Here is a 24685-nt window from a genome sequence, read left to right as displayed (position 1 = left end):
CCTAACATCAAGGTGGGGAGTGTTGGGCCTGGAGTCCCAAAGACCCCCCCTCAGAGCCTGAAGCAGCACTCCCTCTGTGCCTAGATCCTGCAGAACAGGGCTACTCTGCTCTGTGGGAAGGGGGCTCGTGTCAGGCTTGGGAGGGAGGGAGCCCTCTCAGGGGCAGAAACCACAGGCCAGAACCCCACCCCCCAACTCCCATGTCCATAGCCTTGTAAAATGGAGAAAAGGCTCCCCTCATAACCACCTAGGGTGTGTGGGTGTCTTTGTGTGTGTTGTCTATGTGTCTGTGTCTGTGTCTTTGTGTGTGTGCCTGTGTTTGTGTCTTTGTATGTGTGTGTCTGTCTTTCTGTGTGTGTCTGTGTCTTTGTGTGCCTGTGTTTGTGTCTGTGTCTTTGTGTGTGTGTCTGTGTCTTTGTGTGTCTGTGTCTTTGTGTGTGTCTGTCTGTCTTTCTGTGTGTGTGCCTGTCTCTGTGTGTGTATGTGTCTGTGTATGTATGTGTCTCTTTCTCTGTGTGTGTCTGTGTCTTTGTATGTGTCTGTCTGTCTTTCTGTGTGTGTGCCTGTCTTTCTGTGTGTCTGTGTCTGCGTATGTCTGAGTCTGTGTGTGTCTGTGTTTTTGTGTGTGTCTGTGTCTTTGTGTGTGTGTCTGTGTTTTGTGTGTGTATGTCTATGTCTATGTGTGTGTATGTGTATGTATGTGTCTTTGTGTGTCTGTGTCTTTGTATGTGTCTGTCTGTCTTTCTGTGTGTGTGCCTGTCTTTGTGTGTGTCTGTGTATGTCTGAGTCTGTGTGTCTGTCTTTGTATGTATGTCTCTCTTTCTGTGTGTGTCTGTGTCTTTGTATGTGTGTGTCTGTGGCTTTGTGTGTATGTCTATGTATGTATCTGTGTCTCTGTGAGAGGGGGGATAGTTTTCTCCATTTTACATTTAAGGAAACTAAAGCTTCTCACACAGCTCATAAGGGCTGAACTTGGGCTCAAACCAGACCTCCCACCTCCACAGCCACTACCCTCGCAGGCCTGGTCTCTAGTTCTCTGTGCCTCAAAGAAGTCTTGGCTGTCTGGCCTCTAGATCTTTGTCCATGCTGCCCCTGTGCCTTAATTGTCCCCCTTCCCCAGCCCTCTGCCTTTGGAATTCTCAGTGGGCCATGAAAGGCCACCTCAGGCACCACCTGCAGGTCTCTTTGCTGAACCCCTAGCCTTGTCAACAGCATCTCCCCACTCATATTTCACTCAGCCCTCTGGGTGTATGTGTTAAGTACCTGTAGCATGAATCATGGTGGACCCTAGTGATCCATGTGCCTTCACTGTGTTCTTACTAGGCTCTGAACCCCATGAGAACAGGGGCTGGGTCTGTCTTACCCAAACTTTGGGTCTGCCCCAAGATCCTCCACACAGTAGGTGCTTCAACCAATGTATTTTTTTTTAGTAAGGCAATTGGGGTTAAGTGACTTGCCCAGGGTCACACAGCTAGTAAGTGTTAAGTATCTGAGGCCGGATTTGAACTCAGGTACTCCTGAATCCAGGGCCGGTGCTCTATCCACTGAGCCACCTAGCTGCCCCCAACCAATGTATTTTTAAAATGGAATTGAATCAAAGATTTCACATCCATTTATCCAGCAGCTCCAGAGTGTAAAACTCATCTTCATTACTGAAGATTCTAGTTGAAAGCAGGCATAGTCCCTACCTCTGTGCGTGCATGCACACACACACACACACACACACACACACACACACACACACACACACACGCCCCTATCCCCAGGAGCTGAATCTAACAAGGTAGAATTTAGTAGCGATAAATGTAAAGCTTACACTTGGGCTCAAGAAATCAACACCATAAATACAAGGTAGGGGAGGCAAGATTAGATAAAAGTTCGGAAAAAGATTTGGGGTTTTTAGTGGCTTGCAAAAGTAACAAGACATCCATGTGATGTGGAATTCCCTAAAAGTCAATGTGAGCTTGGGCTGCATTAAAAGAGGCCGAGGTGGGGGTCCTGTGTTATTTGCCATGGCTAGCAGAATCATACATCAAGAGCTGGGAAAGACTCTAGAGTTAGCGAGTCCTGGGATTCTGGAACAGTTTGACGGGGATGGGAGGTATAAAACATGCCAACAAATAATGAGAAGTGCAAAGGAGAAGTCCACACTGTGAGCAATGAAAGATTAGGAGGAAGAAGGGAACCCCTTGTACACTAAGCAATTAAGGAAGGCTTCCTAGAGGAGTCCCCTGAGAGATGAAGGTGGGCTTCAATAGGTGGAAGTTGGGTTGGAGATGGGGTGGGGGGTCAGCTTTAGTCATGAGGGATAGCATGAGCTACAGTGCCAGGTGGGAGTGGGCAGACGGAGAAGGATGGGTGAGGTATGTGTTTTAGCAAGAGAGGACTCTGGGAAGCAAGGCAGGAGATACAATGGAAGGCTTTGAATGCCGAGCCGTAGTATCTGGTAACAATACAAATCAGTAATACAAATACAATGCAATACAAAATAATAGTAATGATAGCTAATATTTCTATATCTGTGTATATATATATACTGTAAATATTTCTATGCTTTGAAGTTTGCAAAGCACTTAAAAATATTATCTCATTTGATCCTCTCAAAACCCTTGGGAGATAGATGCTATTATTATTCCTGTCTTTACAGATAAGAAAACCGAGGCAGGCAGTGGTAAAGTAACTTGTCCAGGGTCACACAGCTACTAAGTATCTGAGGCACCAGCTCTAACACTTGAATCACTGTACCCCTTAGCTGCTTAAAGTTTGCCCAGTGCTTTACAACAGCATCTTCCCGGGAGGAAGGTGCCTAAAAGAAGAAATGGCCTTGCCCTGGGTCTCACCACTAAGACATGAGAGAGGGATTTGAAGCCAGGTGTTTGTTCCAGATTCCTGGTCCAGCATGGGCTGGTCTGTGGACTGTGTCAGAATGGGAGGTCACAGGGAGCCACTAGAGGTTTTCAGAACAATCACTGGCCTGAAGAGTTAGGAGGGAACTTTAGAGGACTACTTTTTCTGCCTCCAGTACCCCCCTTTTCCCCAGAGAAGGTGCACGTACTCCAGGTGTGTTCTCATAGATTTACCTTCTGAAACATTGAAATTCGCCTACCCTGCATAGTGCTTTCCATTATATCAATGTTGCTCGATCAAAGAGGTAGCATCCTAGTGGTGAGAGCCCTGGCCTTGGTGCTAGGAAGTCTTGGGTTCAAATCCCACTTCTGCTTTTTCCTAACTGTATGACCTCAGACAAAGCACGGAAGTTCTCCATGTTCTGGGCAGCTTCCTGGGGCAGAAGGGGGCAGAGAAGCAGCTGACCTACGTTGTTCGAGGGCCTTTTCCTGACCCCAATGAAATCACAATGCAGTCTTTTCCCCCTTATGATATTACCTCAGGTAACTCTTTAGCATAACTCTGTAAGGGAGGCTTTCAAGGAAGGTACAAGTGTTAGAACTTCAACTTTACAGAAGCAAAAAATGAGTTACAGAGAGAATGAGGTGAGTGGCTTATAGTGAGAGAACCTGAGCTTTCTAACACCAAATCAAATTCTCTGACTTCCAAGTGCCATTTGCCCCCTCAGCCAGTCTGAGTCTGTGGCACAGTGTTCAAAGTTGGAAAGAAGGAAGGATGGAAAGAAGGAAGGAGGGAGGGAGGAAGAGAGGGAGGATTAAGTGACTTGCCCAGGGTCACATGGCTAATAAAAGTCCCAGAGCACATCTGAACTCATCTTTCAGACCCCATGACCAGCTCTATCCACTTTGCCACCTGGTCATCTCTGTAGGGAACATTAAGGTGATTGAGATGCGGTCACTACCCTCACAGCGCAAGTAAGGAAATAAGACAGAAACATGTGGAAAGATGGCAAGTGCATAACAAGAGTCAGTGCATGATAAGTACTCAGTGAGGCAGGAATCCAGAAGCCGGAAAACCCCTAGGGGCTAGGGCGTCCAGAAAAGCTTGCCAGAAAAATGAGACTTGTCTTGGGCCTCAGCAAATGGCTAGGATTGGCTGAAGCAGAACTGGAAGGGCACACAGCTGGGGAGATTGTCACAGAGAGGGAGAAAGTGCTGTCAGGAAATAGTGAGGGCTCCAAGCAGGCAGAAGCAGAGGGGGTGAGCAAGCGGGAATGGCAGGAGGAGGGCCTGCATGTCAGGGGAAGTCGGGAAGTCTGGGTTTGATCTCAGAGGCAGTTCGAGCCACCTAATTGTGTTTTTCTCAGGATGCTCTAAAGAGTGGTCCACCTTGCTTACACAGAAACAGCTGGGGGAGAGCTAGGAAAGCTCAGATGAGTTTGGATAGAGTAGGAGACAGGCAAGCCAAACAAGGTAAGCCGATCTTAGGGCCTGACTAAGAAGCTCGTGTCCAGAACAAGGGAGATTAGATCTGCTCTTCTCTGAACTGGACAGAGAGCATCTGGAATCTGTAGTCACCATTAGAAAGCCTTCCTGATTTTCCAATTGCTAGTGTCCTTTCCTAAACTACTTTGTTTCTGTTGTATATTCATGCTCATGTTGTCTTCTCTAACAGTGTAAGCTCCTTGAGGCCAGGGACTGTTTTGTCTTTGTATCCCCAGCCCTCTGCAGCATATAATGATTAGTCCATAGCAAGAGCTTAATAGATGCCTCTTGATGGACTGATTGAATATTGTATTTACTTCTGGTTGCAGTATTTGAGGAAGAAAATTGATATACAGCATTGTGTCCAGAGGAGGACAGTCAAGCCAGTTCAGAGGACTCCAAACTCTGCTGAAGAGGTGGTTGAAGGATTTGGAAATGTTTAGGTTGGAGAGGAGAGAGCATGAGGAGAGGGTGATAAACCTCTCCCAGTATCTGAAAGGCAACCATGTGAAAGACAAATGGACCTGTTTATTCTGTGTAGCCATCAAGGGCAGAGCCAGGGCCCATGGGGAGAAGGTGCAAAGAGGCAGATTTCATTTTCAGGTGGAGAAAGATCAGAGTGGTCACCTAGCCTGACTCCAGCCTGAAATAAGACCCCCTTTTGCCAATATAAGGAATCTCTTGACTCTGCATATGTGAAAGCAGGCTACCTTGGTCACTAGCGAGTTCCTCGTCCCTGCAGTTGTTCAAATAGAACATTTCCCTACTCTCAGGAGAATAATAGTTTGGGTAGAGTGGGAAGAGCCCTGTAGACAGAGTCTGAGAGCCTGGATTCCAGCTCTGCACCTTCCAGATGCCTGATTTGGGGTGAGTCGCCTCAACTTGAACCTCTCAAGTCTGTAAAATGAGAATTACACAAGGCTATTGGAAGACTCACATCAGCTACCTTAGACAGAGACATTTTCAGCTTAAAAGCCCCAGGAAAATGATGGTGATGGAGAAGAGATTCCTGCCCTGCTTCAGAGGCCCTTCTAACTCAGAGCTCCCATGATTCCATGAGCTCTCAGAGATGTTTGAGAAGGGCGGTGATGTGGGAGGTGACTTGGAGATGAACTAGGATACTGTCAAGGTCGCCTTAGATGCTAAACCAATGCCTTCCAGCAGGTTTAGAAGACAGCCCCTGCCTTCAAGGAGATTACAGATTTGATCGCTGCACAAGCAGTATGGGGTAACTGCTGGATGCTTTAATGTTTACAAAACACTTTCTCCACACAGATCCTGGGAGGAGCTATGAAACAGAAACTTATAACCCAGTGTGAGAGACTAGGGCACAGTTTGGAGGGATGAAGGGAGATCATGGGGTCATGGGAGTTTAGAGTTGGGAAAAACAGAGAAACAAGAGATGAGTGTGAGCCAAAGTATTTGGGGAGGTGTTGCAGAGAAGGAGGGGCTTAAGCAAGGGTAGATTTGGAAGAGAATCCTGGGTGTATTCACTGGACAGCAGAAGCAAATATAAAATAAGATCTAAGGAGTGTGGTCATGAGGCAGTGCACTAGATAGCAGGAAGTAATGAAGGTGGGCCCAACGGGTGGGATTTACTAGTGTGCTGAGGAGAGAGAAGAGGGGAGGAGTCAAAGGTGACAGACTCTTAGGTTTCAGGCCTGAAGGGACCAGGAAGATTGGGGGGGAGGGCAGTGACAATAATGGGGACAAGTTGATGAACTCAGATTCTTACAGTACTAGACAAAATGACTTCAAAGGTTCCTTCAGAATCCACAATTCTGTGATTCTAGAAATGAAATAGTGCAGCAGTAAGCTCCCTGTCACTAGAGGTATTCAAGCAGAGGCTGGATGACTTTCAATCTCACTGAGTTGTGGTTGAGGAGATTTTTCCATTTTGCATTTGGATTAGATGAGGTTCTAAGGCAACTCTGATGTGCTGAAGCTTACATTGTTGGTACTAGACGGGTTTCAGCTCTGACAGGGCGGTGGTATACTGGGGCAACCTCATACAGGCTCCCAAGAGCTGATTGTTAAAATTTCAGTGTGAGCATTTGTACCCTGGAAATTGGCAAGCACTATAAATTAGGGCTGGTTTATTGTTTTGTTCACTGTCTAGACTTAAGGCAGTGATTGAGAAAATAGTGGTAGCAGCTTGAGTTTAAAAGTATGCTATGCATACATTTCCTGACACCACTCCCCCTCCGCAGCCAGTTGTAGAACATTTACCAGCACATCCTCAGTTAGGGACTAGAGAAATAGCCAAGTCTAGATAGGAAATCAGGGAAAGAGATCAGGGCTGGTGGTGGAGACCTGGGTCATATGTGTAAAGAGAAGTAGTAACCGAGGTCATGTGACATTCATAAAGCAAGCGGAGCAGCGCTTCTCAAAATATTTTCAGTTTTCAGAGCATTTTGGTTTGGCTGAGAATGCCTGCCGTTCATCCATCTTTCCCTTCACCACAACCCCAAACCAACCCTCCTGAGAATGGGACAAATGGCCTGCCTTCTGATTAGCCGCCATTGAAACGTTATCTGGTTTCTCCAAACTATCTCATGTCAATGATTCATTGTTACCAGGCAGAGTGGTAACACTGTGGGTCTGTGCTGAAGGATCACCTTTCACTGAAATGTGCTTGGTCCTGAAGTCACCCAGCCTCAGTGGACTGGGCCGACACTCAGGCCTTGCCTGGTCAATTCACCCCTATGCCAGTGGAGACCGACATAGCACCTTTGGTTTGAGTCTACTCTGACCAAACATTCTCCGGTCTCTGAGTATCATGGATTCAGAACTGATGGGACACAAAGGGGTTGGAATCCCTCACTTGACCAATGAGAGCTGAAGCTGATGGACATGAAGTGACTTATCCAGAGTGACAAAGATAGTTCTATATTAAAGGAGGACTTGAACTCATATCTTTTGACACTGAAGCTCATAAAATCATGCCTATTTTGAGCTAGAATGACTTTGGAAATCACAAGGTAAAGGAATTCTCATTTTACAATTGAGGAAACTGAGTCCCACAGAGACAACTTGGTCTGCCCAAGGTTACACACTGAGTTGTGGTCCAGTTCTCCCAACTCCTAGCTCAGGGCTCCTGTATCTATATGACCCTGCCCACAAGGATACAATCCATAAACATTCTCCTAGGTCAGGCATGTGAAATTCATGTTTATCAAACACTACTCATGGGTTGGACACTGTGGGGACTAGTTAGAGAGGAAGCCTTAGTGTGATAGAGAGAGTGCTGAATTTGGAGCCAGAACACCTGGGTTCAAATCCTACCTCTGAAACAGCTGGGAACACTGGACCTTCTCTGTAAAGTAGGGACTACACATGTAACCATTACCCACCAAGGTCATTGTGGGGATCACAGGGGACCCTGTGTGTAAAACACTTGGCGAACCTTAAAGCTCTCTAATCATTCCACACAGAGAAAGGTGTGGTCCCTGAGGCTGACACATACCAACAAAGTTCAAAAAAGGAAAAGGACAATATGTTACAGTGTTACAGAGCTTAGAGTTGGAAGGCATCTCAAAGTTTGGCTAGTTCACTTCGCCCATTTTAGAGATGAGCAAACTGGAGTTCGTAGAATTGCCCCAAGTTCCTATAGCTAGAAATCAGCGCAGGCAGGATTTGAACCCAGGTCTTACAGGTGTGGTATAGTGAAAAAAGCCCTGGTGTTGGAGTTAGGAGACCTGCATTAAGGCCTGGCTCAGTCACTTTCTCCATGCAAACACTTGGACAAATCACGAAAACTTTCTAAGCTTCCATTTTCTCATCTGTGAAATGGGAGTAATAATCATATCACATCCCTCACAGGACTGCCATGGGTTGTCTAATGAGACTGTAGATGTTAATGTGCTTACAATCAATGAGACGAGATGTATGGCAGAGGGAATAAGGAATGAGGGCAGGAGGCGGAGGAAAGATGGGCCTGCCAGCCTGGCACTGCCAGCCTGGCACTGCCAGGGGAGCATTACTGAGGAAGGTAGCCTTAAAGAATGGGCAGGATCTGGATTAGTGGAAAACAGTGAGTGGCATTCTGGGTAGTGGGCACAGGTCAGAGTTATGTAAAGTGATGCTTTTTGCTAGACTGAGAAAGTTCAGTATGGGAAAGAGCACAGTCTCACAAATGCTCTTGTAAAACCAAAGAATATAGAGGGAAAAGAGGCCAGGACAGAGCCCTGGGGGACACTTGTGGTCATTGGGCTCTTGTTGTCTGTCCTTCTTTCCCAAAAAGGACCATGACAGCAGGGTGACACCACGACTTGCACTGAATTGGACTGTGCAAAGTCACCAGCCTCACTCTCTCCTCCAGAGCCACCTGGGTCCAGTGGCAAGATATACCTCAGGATGACCGGAGATGGCCCCAGATGTTTATGGCAATTGGGGTTAAGTGCCTTGCCCAAGGTCACACAGCTAGAAAGTATCTGAGGCGAAATTTGAACTCAGGTCGTCCTAAGTCCAGTACGCCCCCTAGCTGCCCCTGATCACTGGGCATGACCTGGATGAATGTGTAGTAAAAGAGATCAGAGAACCAGGAACTGGTGCCCCAAAATCCTAGAGAGAAGAGAGTCAAGGAGGAAAGGGGTCAACAGTGTCGGAGGCTGCAGAGAGGCCAAAGAGACAGTGATGGAGAAAAGGCCACTGGATGTGGCCATGGAGAGAGCATTAGTAACTTTGTAATATTCTTCCTGCTCAGTGAGCAGTTCTTCAGCATCTGCTCCATATCAGGTCCTGTCCTAGGCACTGAGGACAGTAGAAGCATGAGAGCATCTTCCTACACAGAGCTTATGTTCCGTCGGGGAACCACCTGAACTCCAATAAGGAGATTTTTTTAAATGCATGAAGTTAATCATAAATCATTGAGGGGAAAACGTGAGTGGTTGGGAGGTGGGGAGGGATCAGAAGGGTCTCCAGGAGGGGGCAGCACCTGAACTGAAGGGCTGAGCTTAGAAGAGAGCAGGAAATTCTCAGACACAGCAGTGAGGAAGGTTGGCATTCCTGGCATGGGAGCCAGCTTGAGCAAAGGCATGGAGGTGGGCTATCATGTGTGAGAAACAGCAAGAAGACCAGTTCTCCTGAAATGTAGGATGTGTGACTGGGTGTGTGAAGGAGAGGGCTACGGAATGAGCCTCACAAGGGAGGCAGACACCAGGAGGTGCAGGCTTTCTGCAACAGGGGTAGTTGGGGGCTACTGGAGTGTTTTGAGCCAAGTGGCATCATGATTGGACACGGGTTCAAGGAATATCCCACAGGTCACTGTGTGGAGGATGGATCGGAAGAGGGACAGACTTGAGGCAAGGAGGTCAGAATGATAGTTCAGGGCCTGAACCAGGGGGTGGCTATGTGAGTGAAGTGAAAGGACCTCATGTGAAATGTCTTGGAAAGAAAACCTGCAAGACCTGGGCATGGGCTGGACATGTGGGGTGAAGGAGAGTGAGGGGTCAAAGAGGCTCCTGAGGTTCAGAATCTGGGACCTGTAATTGGGGAGAGGACCCATTTGGATCAGAGGCTCAGGGTTCAAATCCCACCTGCCTTTAACTCTCTCTGTGATGCAGGCCAAGCCCTCAGACCATCAGTGTCCCCAAGGCCCCTTCCGGCTCCAGATCATGGCTGGTCTGACATGAGGAGCCAGAACTTTCTGTGGCCTCGTGGGTGTAGAGGCTCTTGCCCTACACAGTAAGGCGTCATCTGCAATGCAACAACACCCCTCCGAGGCAGGCATCAGGAGCCCATCTGTATCAGTCAGACATCGTGAGGCCACGTTGTGGTCATCAGAACCAGCGTGGCCCCATACGTGAGGTCACCTTCTTCCTTGGTGGGAGCTAGCAAGGAAGGCTCTGCCAAGAGGGTCCAGGGCCGGGCAGAGGCTGCATGTCTGACCTCAAAGAGCTAGGGCATGGGTGGGGGTCAGGGAGGGACCAACTCAGGACCCAGGCAGCCCTACAGACAGTGGTCCACGCCTCCTGTGTCCCAGGCATAGATTGTGTGAGATAGAGAAGACTGGGGGAGGACCCAGGAGGTCTGTTATCACCTTGGATGTGGAAATACCTCCCACCAGAGGCTGCTCAGACTATCAGCAGACTGACAAGTCCTGGGGGCACCACTGATTCTTTGGGACATGACACGTCACTACGATTGCCAGTGATTGTGCCCAGACGTGGCCACGTCATGTCACAAGACCCTTTCATGGAGCCCGACCCAAGGCAATCTGAGGATAGAACTTGAGCTCTAAGAACTGGGGGGAGAAGGGGAGCTCTGGAAAGGTTTCCCATTAGGGGTGGCTGGTGGGTAGGGTGTTGGGCCCAGACTCAGGAAGACCCAAGTTCAAATCCGGCCTCAGACACTTACTAGCCGTGTGACTCCGGGCTAATTATTTAACCTCTGTTTGCCTCAGTTTCTTTAATAGTAAAATGAAAATATAATAGCACGTCCTTCAGTTGTTGTGAGGATCAAATGAGATACTATTTGTATAGAGGTTAGCATAACACCTGGCGTGTAATAGGTACTTATTAAAAGCTTTCCTTACTTCCTCCCTCCCTTTCTCCCTTCCTCCTTTTTTCCTTCCTTCCTTTCCTCCCTCTGTCCTTCCCTTCCTTCCACCCGTTGCAGACAGCACCCTACCTGGACCTCAAAAGAAGCCAAGAATTCTAGGGGATGGGGGTGCAGAGCAGGAGTTTAGTCCCCTGACCAGTCACCATGCTCAGGACGCTTCCATGACTCTTGGAACTAGAGCTGGTGCTCAGGACATGGCCAGACACAGCTGTCACTGCTTCTGCCCTGGCCACTAGCCCTCTCGCAGGGTAGCCCAAGATCACATCAGCTCTTCTGACCCCGAGTTGTGCTTCGAGCCCACTCACATCCCCACACGATGTTGTCTAGCCCTAACCTCCACCAACTTGCTCATGTGAAGATCACTTTGGGAACACAAGTGTAGGACTCTTCATTGCTACTAAACTTCATCTTATTAGATTTGGTCCGTTTTCTAGACTGTCAAGATCTTTTAAGTTTTTCACTCTATTATCCAACATGTTAGCTATCACTCCCAATTTTCTTTTTCATCTGCAACTTTGATTAGTATGTTCTCTATGTCTTCAACAAAAGAATTGATACAAACAGCCTAGGACCAATCATATTCCTGGGGCATTCCACTGAAAGCCTCTTTCCAAGATGACATTGTCCAGTGGGTGTCTACTCTTTGGATCTGACCTTTTAACCATTTCTAAATCCATGTAAATGAACTGTGTCTAAGCCATATTTCTCCACTTTGTTAGGAATAATAATAGTATGAGAGATTCTGTGAAATACTTAAATGAAATCTGGTTAAATTATTTCCATTCAATTCCCTAATTTGCCATTCTAGTTACCTTGTCCAAAAAAGTGTGACATCTGACACTGGACAACTGTCTAGCCTGTGACTGTGACACCTTTGACCTCAGACCCTTAGGTTGTGTATCTCAAGAGCCGCCTTCATCAAGTTTCAAGAAAAACAGCATACCACCATATTACATAACCAGCAAAAGAGTGTGATATCTGAATTGCTCACCAGGAGGTACTTTGATGTATGTGGGAGATAACACTTTCCTAAGAGATTATACTACAACTATTGACCCCCAGAGGACCCTCATCCTGCAAATACCTGCCAAGCCCACACTGCTGGGGTGGTAGTAAATAGCTTGGATTTATCTCTCAATGGCCTGGACTGAATTTAATCTAGGGGATGTGGAATATTGCTCAAAATATTAAAATACAAAATCTACTCTTTGTAACTAGCTCTCAAGCCCCCAACCTGTCTGGATTACCTGTCCAGTGAATTCAGAGACTTTGTGTGCTGTCATCACCTAATTTATTATACATAGAACAAAGTGAAGAGGAAAATAAACTTAACACTCCTGTATGGAACACATTCACCTTCTGTCATCTGCGAGCCCTCCTCCCACTTCTCTCTAGTCTTTATATCTGTCACTCATGGAAAAGGACTAGGAAGCTAGGCATTTAAACTCCATTCCATAATCACAGGCTAAAAGAGAAATCTGCTTCTCCACTTCATCATCCCAGAAGTCCCAGCAACTCTCAACATTATCTTCTCGAGGTTCCTGTTCTTCAAGGGTTTGCTCCAGGATGAGAATATTTCCCATTGACACCGGCTTCTGGTTCCCCTAGTGCTATCGTTCCTAGCTGCTTCTGGTTCTAGTGTCCAAGCCTCCAAATGTACTTCTGTCACTGGTTGCTCCCCTTGCTATTCCAGAAATCTGAATCCAGGTGACACGGAAGAAGAACAGTAACAATGAAAAGGGATAATGAAGGATAGAGAGCATCATTTTGTCTTATTAAAATACTTCATCTCAGGATGAAGGGGTAATGAAAATGAGTTTCCAGAATCATCAGAAATCCTCTCTCTCTCTCTCTCTCTCTGTGTCTGTGTCTCTGTGTGTGTGTCTCTCTGTCTCTGTGTCTCTGTCTCTCTCTCTGTCTCTCTCCCTCCCACCCTCCCTCCCTCCCCCTCCCACTGCTCTGTATCTATGTCTCTCAGTCGTTCTGTCTCTGCCTCTGTCTCTCTCTATCTGTGTCTCTCTGTTGCTCTCTCTGCCTCTTTGTATCTCTCTGATTCTGTCTCTCTGCATCTCTCTGTCTCTGTCTTTCTGTCTCTACCTCTTCCCCTCCCCCACTCCAATAAGAAGGGACATTGATTACAAAAGGAATTAAGGTCAGTCTGGCACACCCTTGATAGATGCATGCTGCCTTTTCCTTCTCAATGCTTCCCTTCCAGCTGTTCCCTACCCCTTTAAGAAAATGTTTTAGAATTTTTCCAGGTGACCACATCAGGTTCCCCAGTCCATAGCTCTCAGCCTCCATTCTCTCTTCTCTTTAAAAAACCACAGTGCTATGTGTTTCTCTCCAAGCCTGGATGCCCAGTCCTTGCCCATTCTCCATGGTCTTTCAGAGATCTCCCTTACAGAGATTCAGGCATCTCTCCCACAGGCTCTTTCAGGTCCTTGAGATGTAGTTCACACTGACTAGGTGAGCTGAACTTCCTGATGGCAGCTAAGTGCTACCTAACGAGCATTGGATTTTTTGTTAATTAAGTGAGGATTTCCCCTTGGTGAGGACTGCCCTTTGCCCATGCTGGTCAGCACCTGCTCTGCAGCTTACTGGCTTAGGTGATGAGAGCACCCAATTTGAGGGGTGAATCGACTTTCCCAGGGCTCCCCTTCCTCATACTGGAGAAATATGGATGCACCTGCACCTTTCTTTCCCTTCACCTATGACCTTCCTTACTCCCTCTCTATCTTTTTAGCCCCCTTGTTTTATTCTCTGCTCTATCCCCAGTTTAGAAGAAACAAAGATGCCAAGGAACTCCCCAAATCCTCACCCCTGACCTACCTTCCCCTGCTGAGGGTCTCTCTCCCATACCTATGAAGGGCAAAACTGAAGCAAAGAGAATGAGGTAGACAGCTAGGAAGGAGAGGGGATCTAAGGGTCCTGGCTTCTAGCTCCTTCCAGCTTGAGTTAATTTGATTTATATTTTTTCCCTGGGAGAAGTCATCACTGAGACTGGGGATACTTACCTGCCTAACATCAGTCTGGAGAGACTTACCTCACTAGAGATATTTGGGACCAGATTTGGAAGAAAGGTGGGAGAGGTCTGGGGGAGATGTTTCCCTTTCCTTGGATTGGACGCACCAGGATTTCTGTGTGCCACCCTGTTCTCGTCTTTATTGTAACTTCATTGCTATTCTTGGGGTCCCCTGGTTGGACCTTCAAGTTACTTTCCCTTCCAATTCTGAACCATTGTTGAATTTAGCCAGAGTCTATAAGAGAAAAGGGACCATTTATAATTCTACCAGTGAGTTTGAGGAAAGCATAGATAGGCTCCTTTTCTGGTTTGTGGCAGACAGGAAGCTATGGATCATGGGCCATGACCTACTGGCCTCTTACCTAGCATCCTTCTCTCTTAGACCTGCCCTTGTTCCCAGCCTCCCTTTCATCGAGGCTGGGGCTCTCACTCTCTCTCACCTCTCATCACCTCTGAGGGCTCAAATCCTGTAAATACAATCTCCCTAGTACTCTCACATCTGGCTCTTCTCTGCCACTCTCAGGGCCAACATGTTAGACTCCACACTCATCGCCTCTCCCCTGGACCACTCGAATAACCTTCAAACTGGTGTCCTGGACCTCGGGCACTTCATCCATTCTGCTACACAGCTACAGGAATAAATGCATAGGAGTGGCCATTCCCTAACCCTTCAGTGGCCTCTTTTTTACCTAGAGGAAAAAATACCGACGACTCTGTCATTTAAAGCCCTCTACAGTCCCCCTTGCTCATACAACAGAATAGTTCCTTGTCTTTACTTACCTTCCCTTATATCCTTGCATGAAGATTCTCTCCTCATTTTCTTCTACAATGACCATAATTCATTCATATTTAAATGTTGTTTTCCTCACAACAACCCAGGGACATACAACTAATTTTGTTCCCATTTTTCAAATGAGGAACTGAGGCGCAGCAAGATTATGTGACTCAGGGCACAGAGCTTGAAAAGTATCCAAGACTGGACTCAACCTTAGTTCTCCTGACTCCAAGATGGTACTCTTTTCATGATACCATGAGAAAGCTTGCTCTTTCTTCAAGGTTCAGCTCGGTTACCTCGGGGAAACCTTCCTTCTACCTCCTAGCTGAAAGTCATCTCTCCCTCCTTTGATTTCTTAGAACACCTTGTTAAGATTCTTGCTCCAACCTCATAATATGCTTTTTAAAAAATGTTGCTGTGACCCTGGGCATGTCACTTAACCCCAATTGCCTCACTAAAAAAAAAAAATGTTGCTGCCCGGGGCAGCTAGTGACACAGTGGATAGAGCATCAGCCCTGGAGTCAGGAGGACCTGAGTTCAAATCCAGCCTCAGACACTTAACTATTAGCTGTGTGACCCTGGGCAATCACTTAACCCCAGTTGCCTCATTAAAATAAAAAAAATGTTGCTACCCCACCCCACCTCTCCCTTGAACCACCCACCAAACTAGAAGACACACACACACACACACACACACACAGAGCCCTTATGTCAGATATTCATAGTAAAGCAAAACATTCTCTCATTGACTACATTCAAAACTTGTGTCTTAAGTCCTTCTCTCTTGGGAGGTGACCCTTGAACATCATGGCTGATCCTTGCATTCATCAGGGATCTAAGTTGTTTGTCTTTACAATGTTCTTGTTACAGTATAAAGTGTTCTCTGGTTCTGTTCAACTTCCCTCTGCATCAGCTCAGATAAGTCTTCCCAGGTTTCTCTGAAACTGTCCCTTTTGTCATTTCTTAATAATATGCCATTACATTAATCTACGATCAACAATTCCTCCGTGGATAGACACACCCTTTGTTTCCTGTTCTTTGCTATAACAAAGGCATATTACCATCACCACGTGCATTAATTAAGCACCTACTCTGCACCAGGCCCGGGGCTAAGCCTTGGGGAGACAAAGGCAAAAGACAGTCCCTGCTCTCTAGGAACCTACAGTCTAATGGGGGAGACAAGAAGCAAACAGATACATACAAATGAGATATTTATCATGTCAATGGAAGGGAACAGCTAGAAATACTTGTGTCCATACAATGACTCTCTGGAATCATGTCTGTTTGTGTGCAGATCATTAGGTATGTCATTAGATTGCCAGTCCAGTCAACAAGCATTCATTAAGTGCCTACTGTGTGCCAGGTCTTGCACTAAATGCTGGGGATACCAAGAAAAGGCGTTCCTGCCTTCAAGAAGACCCCAGTCTAATGGACCTAATGTGCTCCCTGAGCACGAGAAGGGTCCTTTTTATCTTTCATTATATCTTCTGTATTCAGCATGGTATTTGCTGGTTTATAATAAATGGTTGTTGATTTAAACTGAATTGGATGGGAGGCAGCTAGGTGGTGCAATGGATAAAGCACTGGCCCTGGATTCAGGAGGACCTGAGTTCAAATCTGGCCTCAGACACTTGACACTTAACTAGCTGTGTGATCCTGGGCAAGTCACTTAACCCTCATTGCCCTGCCAAAAAAAATGTTTTGAATTGGATGCTAGAATCAGGACCCAAAGAGATCTCTGCAGACCACAGTGACAGTCAAAATCCAATCAAAAGAAGTCTCATGTATAAATGTGAAATCCTTCACTTGAGTGAATCACTTGCTGGTGATTTGGATCCAGCGATGCGATGGCATGCTTATCAAATGTGCAGATAACACAATACTAACGGCTTCAATAAATGAGTCAGGACCAAGACGCTCTGGCAAGTTAGAGCAGAGCTTCTTAAACTTTTTCCAGGTGCGACCCCTTTTTGCCTGAGAAATTTTTATATGACTCCAGGTATATAGGTATATAAAGTCAATATACATAACCTTTTACTGTTGCCAAAATTTTTGTGATCCCCACATTGTTAACACGCTTTGAGCTAGAGCACACACCTGGATTTAAGAAAAAGAAACTCAGTAGGGACAAATGGAAAGAAAGTCTTACATTTGGGATCAAGAAATCCACCTCACAAGTACATAGATGCAAAATGCCTATCTCAACAGTAGGACTTATGGGGGCAGCTAGGTGTCCACTGTGCCACCTAGCTACCCACTACCCCAATATCTTTGCCAAGAAAACCCCAAATGGAGTCATGACTGAAACAACTGAACAACAACATACGTGTGTGATGTGTATTACTTTAAGATTAAAAAAGCATTTTCCTTACAATGTCGTGGGTCTAGGTAGGATAACCCTAATTTATCCATATCTTACAGATAAAGAAACTGAGGCTTCAAGAGGTAAGTGACTTGCCCAGGGTCACACAGTTAGCAAAAATGTCAAAGACACTATCTGCACCCCGGTCTCCTGGTCGAGTGTTTCCCCCAGCACACTATGCATGCGTTTATAGAAGGGTGCCTGTTGATCACAGTTCAGACAAGATGACCTCTGAGAACACTTCAGCACTGAGTGAGATTCTAGTGTCTCTCTGAAGGTAGGATGTTGTAGCCTGAAGATGTGGTAGATGCAGCATTTCCTGGTCTAAGCAAATCTTTCACCTGAGGTCCTCTGGAAGTGAGAGCTACTCCCTGAGGCTTGGCCCCTGGGAAGCCCCAAGATCCCCGTCCCCTCCCTGCCAAGCCTGCACTGAGTTGTCTTCCCCCCAAACATCCTCCTAGTCTCTGAATGTTAGCAATGGAAGGGTCCTCAGAGATGGGGATGAGCAGTAACTCACCTAGGATGCATGCTTTTTGGCTTGCAGGGGGCAGCTAGATGGTGCAGTGGATAAAGCACTGGCCTTGGATTCAGGAAGACCTGAGTTCAAATCCAGCCTCAGACACTTGACACTTAACTAGCTGTGTGACCCTGGGCTGGTCACTTAATCCTCATTGCCCTGCAAAAAAAAAAAAAAAAAGAGCTTTTTGGCTTGCAAAACTCCATCCATTTTATCCAATGAGGCTTACAGAAACCCTGTGAGACAAGGGGTAAATAATAGCAAAATTATTAGATAATAATAGATACCAAACCCCCATTTTACAGATGAGGAAACTGAGGCTTACAAAGGTCGAAGTGATTTACCTAAGGTCAGAACTAATAAATTCTAAGGCAGGATTTGAACTTGACTCTTTCTGAGTGTCCAGAAGAGGCTGCCCCATAGCCTGAGCAGACTCAGAACCAGGCCATCATCGGTTCAGTTGAAGGAGCCAGGAGGGGATGGCCTCTGACTCAGTCGAAGAGTCCTGCCACTGAGGTGCTTAGTGACCTTGAGCCGTTCCCTCCATGGCTCTGGGTCTCTGGGGCTGCAGGGGGTTGGCCTCTCTGACCCCTCCCATAACCAATAAGGCCCCAACTCAGCTCTGCCCAGCTCCCTGCACGACTCCGAGCTGGGCATGCTGTTCCCCATGATCCAAATCCCTCCAGTGCTGAATCCTCGAGCACTGGGAGGGCTTGTCTCATGGGGAGAGAGATGCAGCCAAGCTGATTCTGGTCAGCTCCAGAGCAGACCTCTCAGCAGCTATAAGAGGGATCTACAGGAAGGCAGGTTTGAGTCCTTCTCAGGAAGGACTCCCTAACAGCAGGGAGTGAGCTCCCTGTCACTGCATGTCTTCTTCCTTCGACCAGAGATTCGGGGGAGAGGATTCTTTTTCATGTGTAAATTGAACTGGGTTCTCTCTCAGGTCCCTTCCAGCTTTGAGCTTCTCAGATGCTAGAATTCTGGGTACCGTGTGCCTTGGCCAACTGAGAGGGTTAGCGAGCGCAGTCCTAGGGAGCAGAAGATGCTTGAGGTTCCCTTAGCCCACCTGCTGAGTGAGTCAGGGCTTAGAGGTAGGTGTGGACAGCTCCTGTTTAGAGCACTCTGCCCTCCGAGAGCTCCCGATCTTAATGATCACTACCGTTCATGTGCATCTTAGAGTTTGTAAAGCCCTTCCGTGATGCTCCTTTCCATGAACAGCTGGCTGGAGCAGGCAGTGCTACGCTATTACCCCCATTTTAAAGATGAGCAAAGTGGAGGAACGAATTAAAGGTAGGGGGGGGGCTTCATGGCACAGCAGGGGCTGGCTAGACCCGGGGCGTAACGCTTCTCCAATTCTAAACTGAGGACACTGGATTAGGTCTTCTCCAAGTTCACCCATGTGTGTGGCCTGGGCTGAGGCACTTCCTTTCTCTGGGGCTCGGTTTCCCCTCAGTAAAATGAGCAGATTGGACTGAGTGGTCTCCCTTTCAACTTCCATGTTTCCTCACCTTTCCTTTGTGACCCCTGGATTTTAAAGGGGAGTTAGGAAGGGCTGCATGAGAGCCCAAATTTGCTGCCATTCCCCAGCTTGGGGACAGAGGACACAGAATGTCTTTGGTTCAGGTCTCCAGCTGACTTATCATCCCCTTACCTCAGGCTTGGTTCCGGAATCTCTTCCAGGTCTTCCTAGAAAGCTCCATTAAGGGGCGGTGAGGCTCCCTACCCGGACTTTTCCCTTTCTCATCCCCTGTCCTCCTGGGTCCCATGCCTTGTGTCCCTGGCCTAGCCAGCTCCTCTGTCTGGTCACCCATCAGCACTACCTAGTTGTACCATGGGAGACCCCCACCCCGAGAACTAGCAATCTGATATTTCTGTGGGAGCGGCTACAGTTGTCACCCACCTCATCACTTGTTGGCAGTATGACCTTGGGCAAGTGACCAAGCCTCAATGTCTTCATCTGTAAAATGGGAAGAATTCCTGCATTACCTGAGATCTGGATATAGAGTGCTTTGCAAACACCACTCTCCATAGGAGAGTCAGCCCCAAGAACTCCCATAACTCACCCCACCAAACACTCTCTAAGCGCCTACTATGTGCTGGGCCCTGTGTTCGCTCCTAGGGAAGACTTCAAGGCACAGGCAGTCTTGGATCCCCAAGCAGTTCCAGGCCCACAGAGGCATCCTGGGAAAAGCGCTGGGCCTGGAGTCAGAGGGCTCAGCTTCAGATGCCGGCTCTACCCAAAGCCTTACATATACCCTTGCGCTTTTCTCTCCGCCTTCATGCACCATTGGCTCTTCGGTTAAATAAGACATTGGCTACTAAGGCGCCTTCTGCGCCTCTAACCCTATGATCTGGGGTTGGGGGAGGAGCCGAGGATTTCCAGCTGGAAGGGGCCTTAGGAACCACCTAGTACAGCTTTCTCCTTTTCTCGAGGAAACTAAGGCGCACCCAGGACTCCAGGGGTCCTGTGCCTTCTCGTCAGTCCCTAGATAGACAGGCAGGTGATGTAGATGAGGAGAAGCACAAGGTCAGTCAGGAGGGCTGTGAGATCAGACGAGGGTGCTTCCGGCATCGCTGGGAAGGCTTCCTGGAGGAGGTGGCAGCAATGAGCAAAGCCGCCAGGGTCCCCGAGCAGAGCGTGTCCTAACTGGCTTTCCGCCCCTTCCCCTGCAGGTGATCCGGACCGATACCTTTAAACACCTGCGGCATCTGGAGATCCTTCAGCTGAGCAAGAACCTGGTGCGGAAGATTGAGGTGGGCGCCTTCAACGGCCTGCCGAGCCTCAACACGCTGGAGCTCTTCGACAACCGGCTGACCACGGTGCCCACGCAGGCCTTCGAGTACCTGTCCAAGCTGCGGGAGCTGTGGCTGCGCAACAACCCCATCGAGAGTATCCCCTCGTACGCCTTTAACCGCGTGCCGTCGCTGCGGCGGCTGGACCTGGGGGAGCTCAAGAGGCTGGAGTACATCTCGGAGGCCGCCTTCGAGGGGCTCGTCAACTTGCGTTACCTCAACCTGGGCATGTGCAACCTGAAGGACATCCCCAACCTGACGGCGCTCGTGCGCCTGGAGGAGCTCGAGCTGTCGGGCAACCGGCTGGACCTGATCCGGCCGGGCTCCTTCCAGGGCCTCACCAGCCTGCGCAAGCTCTGGCTGATGCACGCCCAGGTGGGCACCATCGAGCGCAACGCCTTCGACGATCTCAAGTCCCTGGAGGAGCTCAACCTGTCGCACAACAACCTCATGTCCCTGCCCCACGACCTCTTCACGCCCCTGCACCGGCTGGAGCGGGTGCACCTCAACCACAACCCGTGGCACTGCAACTGCGACGTGCTCTGGCTCAGCTGGTGGCTCAAGGAGACGGTGCCCAGCAACACCACGTGCTGCGCCCGCTGCCACGCGCCAGCCGGCCTCAAGGGGCGCTACATCGGGGAGCTGGACCAGTCCCACTTCACCTGCTACGCGCCGGTCATCGTGGAGCCCCCGACGGACCTCAACGTCACCGAGGGCATGGCGGCCGAGCTCAAGTGCCGCACAGGCACCTCCATGACCTCCGTCAACTGGCTCACCCCCAACGGGACGCTGATGACCCACGGCTCGTACCGAGTCCGCATCTCCGTCCTGCACGACGGCACCCTCAACTTCACCAACGTCACCGTCCAGGACACGGGCCAGTACACGTGTATGGTGACAAACTCGGCCGGCAACACCACGGCCTCCGCCACCCTCAACGTCTCGGCCGTGGACCCCGTGGGGGCGGGGGGGCCAGGCGGACCCGGGGGCTCCAGCGGCGGAGGCTACACGTACTTCACCACGGTGACGGTGGAGACGCTGGAGACGCAGTCCGGGGACGAGATCCTCCTGCCCCGCGGGACCGAGAAGGAGCCTCCGGGGCCCACGACGGACGGCGGCTGGGGGGGGCCCCGAGGCCCCAGCGACGTGGGGGGGCCCGCCTCCTCGTCCACCACGGCGCCGGCCCCGCGCTCCTCCCGGCCCACGGAGAAGGCGTTCACGGTCCCCATCACGGACGTGACCGAGAACGCGCTCAAGGACCTGGATGACGTCATGAAAACCACCAAGATTATCATTGGCTGCTTCGTGGCCATCACCTTCATGGCGGCCGTGATGCTGGTGGCCTTCTACAAGCTCCGGAAGCAGCACCAGCTCCACAAGCACCACGGCCCCACGCGCACCGTGGAGATCATCAACGTGGAGGACGAGCTGCCCGCCGCCTCCGCCGTGTCCGTGGCCGCCGCCGCCGCCGCGGCCGGCGTGGGCGGGGGTGGGGACAGCCATTTGGCCCTGCCCGCCCTGGAGCGTGACCATCTCAACCACCACCACTATGTGGCCGCTGCCTTCAAGGCCCACTACAGCAGCAACCCGGGGGGCGGGGGCTGCGGGGGCAAGGGCCCCCCCGGGCTCAACTCTATCCACGAACCTTTGCTCTTCAAGAGCGGCTCCAAGGAGAACGTGCAAGAGACACAGATCTGAGGGCCCGGGGTGACCCAGGGGCAGCTCCCTGGCGTGGAGGGGGCGTCGTCGGGGCGGGGAACTCGGCCCCCGATCTCCCCACTGAGGAGGGGAGGCTGGACCCTCGGACCCTTGGACCCTTGACTCACCCCCGCCCCTGTCCTCTGGGACGTGAAACCCTCCCGACGCCCTGCAGGGAAGGGGGGGAGGGGCACCCTGACCATTTGACTCCTGGTTTGCATCCCCGACTCCCCCACAGTGGGAAGCCCTGGTAGGGATGGGAGTGTTGGGGGGGGAGGGGATGGGAGCAACATGGAGCCTGGACCTTGTTGGGGATTCCAACGTAGCTGCCCCCACCCTCTCTATAGCACCACGGGATGTGGGATTTGGAAGAGGTCTTTTCTCACCCTCCCCGACTCCCCCAATCCACCACCCCTACCCCCTGCCAACCTTCAAGGGGAGAGCTTTTTGGAGGGGCCCTCTCCCCCCACCCATCCCCCAACAACCCCCTTTTATGGTTCATTTTTGCAGTTTGATGCCTTTCCCTCCCTCCGGTCCTTCCCTCTCAACCGAAGAGACAGACCGAATCACCTGAGCTCCTCCTCCCCCCGGCCTGGTCCCTACCACATGCTAAGCTCCAAGCCCTGGCCTAGCCCACCCTGCCCATCGGCTGGGGGGAGGGGGGAGCCCCAGTCCCCTGCCCCCCCCACCAAAATCCTTCCCTTCCCCAAACCTGCTCCATAGACTTTTTTGATACTGAAGGGAGGTGTGTGTCGATGACTACCCTGCTCTGTAATTACTTTAAAAAAAAATGAAAAAGTAAAAAAATTTTTTTGTCATGAAAAATAGAGAGAAATGCAAAATTCATGAGAGAGAGAGAGAGAGAGAGAGAGAGTACATCACAGCTCTCCTTTCCCAGCCCTCAAACTCAGAAGAGGAGAAAGTAATGAGGTTGTGTCCCACCACCACAGGGTGGGGATGGGCTTGGGGCCCCCAGCCCCACCCCACCCCCAAACACGGTAACAGAGAATGCCAGGAATGGAAGATCTTGGAGACCAACCGCCTCCTTTCAAGTTCAGAGAGGTGACACTTCCGGCTTGGTTTGTTGCCTAAGGACTGTTTCCTTCCTACCTCTATGACCTAGAACCTTTCCCCACCCCTTTCCGTGCCTCTACTTCCTCACCTGGAAATTGAGAGTATCAGACCAGATGATGTCAATGGTCCCTCCCTGCTCATGAGCCCAGCACAGTGTCCATTCTACTACCTGAGAACAGGGCTTACAAGAGGTTTGAAGGACGGGAAAGGGGAAAGTCTGTTGGATGTGGCTGTGGCTGTGGCTGTGGCTGTGGCTGTGGCTGTGGCTGTGTGTGTGTGTGTGTGTGTGTGTGTGTGTGTGTCTTTGTGTGACTCCTCTGGGCTTCCTGGATATTGAGGGAGCGCCAAAGGATCCATTCACCCATACCTTGGAATCACAGTGGCAGCTGGAAGGGCCCTTAGAGATCACCAACCCCTTTATTTTATGGCTGAGGAAATGAGGCCCACTGAGTTTCAGGGAGCAGCCCAAAGCCCCCAGGACAACCATGGCAGGGCTGGGATTCCAGGGGAGAGCTCCTGGTTCTGTGTCTCCACACACTGGCTCTCTGCTCCCACTTATCTCGATCTGCCTGTGTGTGTGTGTGTGTGTGTGAGTGTTTCTGTCTTTTACTCCATGCCTCTCCAAGACTGGAGGTGCTTCTCTGCATTTCTTCTCCATAGGGAGGGGGAGAAGGCATCAATGTGGGCAGTGTTGGGAAGAGATATGGGGAGACCAAGAGAGATACAGTTGAGTGTCTGTTGAGGCCAAGAGAGAAGAGGAGGAAGGCAGTGGGTCAGAGAGGCAGCTGCAGAATGCAGACAAAAGGTGGGGACAGAGATGGAGAGGTGTGTGTGTGTGTGTGTGTGTGTGTGTGTGAGTGTGTGAGTGAGAGAGGGAGAGAGAGAGGGAGGGAGCTCGAGCACATGGCAATAGCAGGAGGAGAGGGAGAAGATGGGAGAACAGCACGAAGATAAAGGGAGCAGAAATAGAGGGTCCTGCTACCCTCATCTCAGAGCATAGAGGGATAAGAGGAGGGAGATGAGGGTCCAAGAGTGAGGAAGAGAGACCAAGGCCAGGGGAACATGGAGACACTCAAAGGCAGCTCAGAAGAGGTGCTCAGATGCCAAGGGAGGGAGAAAGAAGGACCCAAGTATCAGGCTATGGAGACAAAAGATGGGCACAGCAGGAGCACCTTTTCACCCACACCATTCTCCCCCCACCCCCGCCCAGATCCATAGGGACAAATACAGACGTGGAGTCAGAAAGAGGTAGAGATGGGAGCAGGAGGTGTGCTCACTCCCTCACACACACACACACACACACACACACACACACACAAGCATGCTCATGCACAGTTACACTGTGGGACACAAGCAGTCACTGAGTTACAAAAGTGAGCAGAGAATATGCAGAAACCCGTGCCCATGTCCAATTGAGAATTTGGGCTGAGGACAAAGACACACATGGGAAGAAGCTTCAGCAGAGAAGGGAGGATGGGGAAAAGTCTACCCTGAAAGACAAGCCCAGAGACATAGCCAACCCCAGATCTGGCTGGATGAGAGACAGAGAGAT

At 49.6% G+C, this 24685-nt stretch overlaps 1 protein-coding gene across 3 annotated transcripts in view; it reads left to right on the top strand.

Moving 5' to 3' along the window:
* LRRC4B (leucine rich repeat containing 4B) overlaps positions 1 to 22875 on the top strand; it is a 50977-nt gene extending 28102 nt beyond the window's left edge. For 2 of the 3 annotated variants that reach the window (XM_043996577.1, XM_043996578.1), the window contains exon 3: positions 20242 to 22874. In XM_043996577.1, the coding sequence (XP_043852512.1) occupies positions 20242 to 22059 (1818 nt within the window). In that variant the 3' untranslated portion in view covers positions 22060 to 22874. Of the gene's footprint in view, positions 1 to 20241 lie in introns of all 3 variants that reach the window. The other variant, XM_043996579.1, reaches the window with a different exon arrangement.
* Positions 22876 to 24685: the final 1810 nt, after the last annotated feature.

The sequence above is a fragment of the Dromiciops gliroides genome, chromosome 3 (genome assembly GCF_019393635.1).
Source record: "Dromiciops gliroides isolate mDroGli1 chromosome 3, mDroGli1.pri, whole genome shotgun sequence".
NCBI lineage: Eukaryota > Metazoa > Chordata > Mammalia > Microbiotheria > Microbiotheriidae > Dromiciops > Dromiciops gliroides.
Note: the sequence above shows the minus strand (reverse complement) of the source record. Positions and strands in the feature narration are given on the sequence as shown.